The sequence below is a fragment of the Penaeus chinensis genome, chromosome 30, assembly GCF_019202785.1.
Source record: "Penaeus chinensis breed Huanghai No. 1 chromosome 30, ASM1920278v2, whole genome shotgun sequence".
Classification (NCBI taxonomy): Eukaryota; Metazoa; Arthropoda; class Malacostraca; order Decapoda; family Penaeidae; genus Penaeus; species Penaeus chinensis.
The window spans coordinates 735,680-742,759 of NC_061848.1; the positions used below are offsets into that span (position 1 = coordinate 735,680).

Below are 7,080 nucleotides of genomic sequence, written 5' to 3' on the forward strand. Positions count from 1 at the left end.
CCCCCCCCCTTATTATTTGTCAGTTTCGCAAGTCCTAAAACACAAGCCTCAATAATGGTTGTAACGCTCTCATTCTTGACACAGGGTTTCTCAAAACGAGTTTATAAGATATTTGCTGAATAACTACCTTGTCTTATTTTTAAGCCCAATACACAGCCAGAAGACAGCCTTTGGGAGTCTGTTAAGTCTGGATGGTAATTAGCCAAAATTATGTAGATTCTCTATCCTTCCCTTTACTTTTCAATTTTCCTTTTTATCAAATAATCTTGTGTATATCTGGGTAAAGAAATACAGATAACATTAATATTTTATTGATGAATCACTGTTGAATAACTGATCTCCTTGTATTGCTGCTGGAAAAGAGAAACTCGTTAATAACTTTGCACTGGTTCTCTTCCCAACTTCCCCTTACGATATGACATGTTCCGCAATAATTTGGCAACATAGGAAAAAGACATCTCTCCCTTTGATCAATAAAAGCTGGCATCCCCTAATAATCTATCACTCCGTAAATCACCCCTATCTGTGATAAAATAAAGAGGTTTCCACCTGGATATCAGAAATGGTCTACTAATTTTGCTTTGTACTAAAGAGGACTTTGATGGGAATTCAAGTAACAAATTCAAGCAATGAGGGGAGGGAAAGTGAATCCTTAACTCACAAATCCAGTCCTCTGCTACTTGGTGAATCCCTTGATTGATCCAAATCCTTATCCTCAAGTGATCCATGATCCTCCAGTGAGTTCGTCCAAGCGCAGAACCTGTCCCCGCATAATCCTTTTTCTCCATGGATAGGCCAACTGAGACCCATAAGAGATCTCATCCATTGTGATCCAAGTTATCCATTAGTGTGATCCTCCCCTTGCAAGCTTGCTGCAGCATGTATCCTCCTGATCCTGTGATCCAGATAGAGAGCCTCTCGTCCATGCCATAGTCAATGCTCCTCCTCCACTTCTCAAATCCTAGCTTTCCAAAATCTACGAAATTTGGCAGGAAGGATGGCCATATTGCAGCAGCCTACTAGCTACGGGACTGTGTAGAAAGAAAAACAAACAATTAGTCTCTGGTAATACGATCTCTATAATCTATAGGTAAAGCTTCATTCAATACAAAATCCATTTCAAGACAATTTTTATTGAACATCTTTATTAAAAGTATGAGGTGTATTTACACGCTGATTACTAAGAAAATATCAGATATAAGAATTGTTCAGCTGAGAAGTCAGAATGGAATGTGAGAACATAAAGACAGAAGTAATAAATCATAGTTAGCTTAATTGGGCTAGAAGCTACTTATAACGTAAACTTCATTACATTTCTTTTTGTAAACATATGCTTTCTTACAAATCTAAAATCTTTAACTTGCCCTTTGTATATGAAGACATTGAAAGTTTCCTTAATACTGAACAATGACCATGGAACAGACTGCATACACCTATGTGAAGTCAAAATCAAAATTAGTTGCCATTAATAAAAATCTAAAAAAGTACAAAAAAAACTTTCAAAAAGTCTGCATTTACACAAACAAAAAATGCCACTCTGAGCAATACACCGTTTTTTTTTTTTTTTTTTTTCTTAATCTGGCTGTCCGAACAGATTATCTGCGACTCCTAACACTAACAGCTTTGAAGGGTTCTATCCATCCCCTAATACAATGTGAAAGTGATGGCGTCACATGCATACACACACACACTTGAGGACCTTTCAAAAGTGTCTTTGATATATTGTGAGGACAGCCAGCAGACAGACCAAAGGGCAAGTGGGACATGTGTGACTGGCAACAGTGCAGACCTGACGTCCTCCAGTCCAGTGCTAAGAGCTGCATGGGTCCGGGGACACCGTCAGGTCAGCGTGGGGCACCAGAGGTCAGTGTGGAGTTTTAACCGTTTTCAATTTCCTCCCATAAAGGATGTGCTCTAACTGGATGCAACATCCAACAACTTGGCACCCTTCATAAATTCTAGGTAACTTCGCCAGGTTTGGGCCCAAGCTGTCATCTCAGCCCAACCGCTGGGCCTGGCTCATCACTCCTGTCTTCGGTTCTAGTAGCGATCTCGGGAGCGTGATGGTGACCTAGATCGTGAGGGTGACCTAGAATAAGATCGGCGAACAGGAGAGTAGGTGGGCGACCCCCGGTAGCCACGTGGGGATCGTGACCTGGATCTTGAGCGACCACGTCCACCACCACCACCACCACCAGATGCTGGACTAGAACCTCCATAATCTTCTTTCACACGAATGTATGAATTTTCACCCTGAAATTTAAAAGTTCCAGCTAAGGGTAAGCACATGTTTTGCACAGTAACAAATCTTTCATTATGCATGAAACTTTACAAAACTGGTTTACAAGTTCATAATTAAGATAATAAAATAACCAAATTCAGTGATCCAGAAAAAAATTAACCATGGAATAAAAACATTAGCATTCCTAGCTACTGTAAATATCTGTTGCAAACAAGCTAATATAAATGTTTCTAGTCCAACTAATAGTAATAAGTTCTACAATGCAGATGAACAGCATACCTACAATGCAAAAAAATTACTAAGGGAAAAAAGTGACACAAGAGAACTAACTATTTAACCCAATGGCGACGGGTCACGCCTATTGGCGTCATAACAATACGCCCTGAGGCAATGATTCGGCTAGATGTACCGAATTCACGCGCTCAGAGTTTGCGCGTTGCCGCCGTTCGCCAGAGCATAGAGTTTTTTTTTTAATTTCCTATACCCATCGCCAATGGGTTAAAAATATTCTCTCACTACTTATACTTAGATTATAAATTTCAAAGCCTACCTCATGTGAGCGGAACTTTGAATCATCAAGTTTCTTGACAGCATATTTCATATCTTCATAGCGAAGGAACTCTACCACACCTGTGCCATCTTTGTACACATCAGCATAACAGACATCTCCTGCTTCCCTCATGTGGTCCTTGAGGTCCTGCCAGCTCCCAGTGGGGGGCAAGCCTGGTGAGAAGTAAGTTAAATTAGGAATAAGATCTCTTAATACATTACTGATCAAACCTCATTCTAAATCAAGAATGTAGGATATAGATTTTTTTGGCATAGACTCCATAGCTGATCATTATTCACTCTTTCCCTAAGCAGTGTGTGGTATCATGGGGTTATAACCTTAGGTTATAACCCCAATTGTTTTTTTCTTTTTGCAATTTTTCAGATTATTTTATATAATGAAGATTAGTTTTTACACAAGTTTTATATCAAAACTTCATGAGCACAGTACACAGTCAGGTAAACACCTGTAAAGTCTTGTTTGCCAGTTCTCTCTTTTCTTTTCTCCCCCCCCCCCCCCCTTTCCCGATCCCTCTCATAACATGACCCTTTTGCACATCTATGTCACAGTATCGACCTCCCCTACTCCCTGCTCCTGCACCCTTCCTCCCACTCCCTCCACTCATGTGCACACGCTATCACAGACACACACAATCTAGCTGCAACTCGCCTCTGTAATTTTACAGACGCTAACCTGAGGAGCATGAGAAGCCCTGATGAAATGTAATGTCTAGGAAAAATAAGAAATAGTGTTAAGTCTAATTCATCACACTTGGTGACAAAAAAAAAATGGATGGCATAACCATACATGCCCTGGAATACAAGATTGGTGCACCATGGCATGTATGAACATACCACCCAGAATGGAGTCCAGGCATGCCATGGCAAGTACGTACATACTACCCAGCAGCAAGGGGCTAAAATACATAAATCAAACGATACTTACATTTCTTACAAAGTTACCATTCTCCACCCTTAATCCACTCATCACATCAGATGATATTTAACAGTCATGGTGAGCTGGGCTCAAATGTTGGGTGAAAAGTACTAATGATATGAACTGTTAAGCTACTCTAAGTTGTCTGCTGAAATTTTTGCTTGTATAGACCAACTTCAGTCAACGAAAAAAGTAGGCTTAGTCTTCTTTAAGTCTGGTTTCCTAATTTGTGAGCTACACTCAAAAGTATACATCGGGATAAATAGAAGTTTCCCACACTTCCAATTTCCTAACTTTAAGCATGTGAGACCCAGCAAGGGGCTTGGTATAGTGCGGGTAATCCTGCTGGGTTGAATTCCCAACCAGACACTGCTATGCTTAAGCTCACTCATTCAAACACTATAAACTCAATGTTTCTTCCTGAAAATGAAAATGGTCCATTCTAAAACCCAAACTCTGTCCAAATTTAAGTCCTTGTTTCAATATCCTGCTCTTTCCTAACTCACTGGTTCTTCCTTCCAATTCCTCAATACATTTTTCAAATGTTTTTTTTCTCCCCCACTATTTGAATTTTATATCAGATCATTTTCTCAAGCTTAACATCTCCACTTTTAGCATGTATAGTAAGCCTAATCAACAGGGAAAAAAACTAACCTGTGACTGAAACTCTGTATTGTGATCTTCGGGCGGGAGGACCTCTGCCTCGCCCCCTTCCTGAGCCTCCTCTGGCTGCTCCTGGCACACTGTTCCTTGGAAATTCCACTCGGAGACGGTAGCCATCATAGTCATACCCATCACGAGAGTGTACTGCATCTTCGGCATCCCTGAAATTGCAACAAATCTTTAATACAAATTTCAACAGTACTATTCCCTGACAAATGCATTAGTTCTTTCACAAAATTGTTAAATAATAATAATAATAATAATAATAATAATAATAATAATAATAATAATAATAATAAGGGAAAGGAAAAGGAAAAGGAAAAAGAAAAAGAAAAAGAGAAAAGTGCAGCACCACACAAGAAATGAAAATCAAAGAGGGCCTCCAACTTAATGATTTGAAAAGTGCATCAGTGTAAAGGCTTCAGAACCAAAGGCAAATCCAAACATCACAAGTGCATTTCTATAGATAATGAAGCAAAAAGGCCATCCATATTAAGTACCATTTCTTGGACAGAAAAAAAAAGTCTGGTAAACATATTATTCCTTAAAACATATATTAAATCAATAAAAATTTAAAAGAACTTGCTTAAAAGTGGATTATTAAATTCCTCTCAATATCCTGGGGAATAACATGAAAATAAAAGGAGGCAAGAGTCACAATGTCACTACAACTGTTGGTTGGCTTGTTCAAATCCCGATTCCAAAACTTATCTAATACTGAATCAAGCCTTCATACATGTTAAGTTATTTGAGAAATTTATCATTTAGTTATAGATGAGAACTAAAGCTGAAAAAGGGACAGAAGAGGGGAGTTAACAAGGCATCAAAAAATTTACATTTCCACTGGAACATATTATAAAGAGACTGTTGTGAACCCAATGACATCACTATCATAAAATGTATATGGTATATATTTTCATAATGACTGCACTAACATAGGAAAATTCTTAGAACACTGCCTTAAACAGAGAAAAACTACATTTCTGATATTTGAAAGAATCTGTGCTGGCAAAGAATGTTGAAAATTAACCCAATGGCGACTGGTCACACCTATAGGCGTCATAACAATACGCTCGAAATGTGATGTGCGGCTGTCCGCCGCGGCGGCGCGCGAAAGCGCCCCGAGGCAATGATTCGGCTTGATGTACCGAATTCACGTGCTCAAAGTCGGCACGGTGCCGTGGTTCGCCAGAGCGTAGAGTTTGTTTTTTTTTGTTTTCTATACCCGTCGCCAATGAGTAAAGAAAACTGATTGTGACAATTTGTGGCAATCTGGGGGAAAAGCCCTTGGTAAGGTTTTTGATTCATAGAGCTATATTTGTGGATTCCCAGGAGAGTGCCCCCAAGGTTGTTGGTTGGAATAATAGGGACTAGAGCCTGAGCAACATATGTTCCTTTGCTTTTCCACCTTACACAGGCAGTTCTACACAAATGTACTCCATACTGCACAATTTACAGAACTAACCTGTCCCTGACATGATAGATAGATAAAAGTAAGAATTTTATACTTCGCAACAGTTGTCCCCTACAGTGCAAGTCAGTGGCATCTATTGCGAGTTAAAAAAAATTCAAACATCAGGAAATTTGGTAACAAATTGTTCACTAATATCTGGCATGCAAGTTCAATTGTAAAACCGACTTCTATGAATGCCTATACTGTTGGTCTATTATTATTAAGGAAAACATGTGACATCAAAACAAGCCTGCTCATGTTACTTTGATCTTGGACAAAACAAGGGCTGTGTACTTGGTGGCATTTCTATCCTACTAATATACATGGGAACCATGAATAATAATATAGACATTATGAATACCGGATTCAAGGATAATATGTATCAAGTTTATTTTGCTCCAACCCTAACTTCTTATTTATTTTTCTTGTATATATATGTAGTTATTGCTTCATATAATTTCCTAGAGAAACAATCACACCTGTGAAACTGCCAGCTGCAAGGGAAAAAATTCATAATTCAAATAGATGTTGACCTTGAATACAACAGTGCAATGGGGTTTATATCAAAAGAAAAAAGTAGATGTTTAATCATAAAGCACTTCTACTGAGTCATACCTGATATGCCCAAGTGTATGGGGGAGTGAAGTTACTGGAACTTTCTATTATGTAACAGTATATCAACATATATATGTATACATGTATATATATATAAGTGTATATATATACATGTATATATACATATATATTATATATATATGTATATATGTATATATGCATATATGCATATATATTATATATATATTATATGTATATGTATATATGCATATATATTATATATATATATGTATATATGTATATATGCATATATATTATATATTATATATATATATATATATATATATATATATGTATATATGCATATAATTATATATATATGTATATATATATATATGTATAATGCATATATATATATATATATATATATATATATGCATATATATTATATATATTATATATATTATATATATATGCATATATATTATATATATTATATATATATGCATATATGTTATATATATATTATATATATATGCATATATATTATATATATATTATATATATTATTATATATATATTATATATATATTATATATATAATATATATATTATATATATATGTATTATTATATATATATATATTATATATTATATATATATATATTATATATATATATA

General features: G+C 36.3%; 1 protein-coding gene across 2 annotated transcripts in view; it reads right to left on the reverse strand.

Annotated features, from left to right (window-relative positions):
- Nucleotides 1-295: 295 nt before the first annotated feature.
- Nucleotides 296-7,080, reverse strand: part of LOC125041316 (serine/arginine-rich splicing factor 1B-like) — a 15,496-nt gene continuing 8,711 nt past the window's right edge. Inside the window, exons 2-5 of one of the 2 annotated variants that reach the window (XR_007116255.1) lie at nt 4,383-4,552; nt 2,793-2,965; nt 1,790-2,253; nt 296-1,031 (exon numbers count right to left, since the gene is read on the reverse strand). Coding sequence is in view for 1 of the 2 variants with exons in the window: in XM_047636162.1 (XP_047492118.1) it covers nt 2,041-2,253; nt 2,793-2,965; nt 4,383-4,552 (556 nt within the window). In the remaining variant the exon portion in view is untranslated. Of the gene's footprint in view, nt 1,032-1,059; nt 2,254-2,792; nt 2,966-4,382; nt 4,553-7,080 lie in introns of those variants that run through there. The other variant, XM_047636162.1, reaches the window with a different exon arrangement.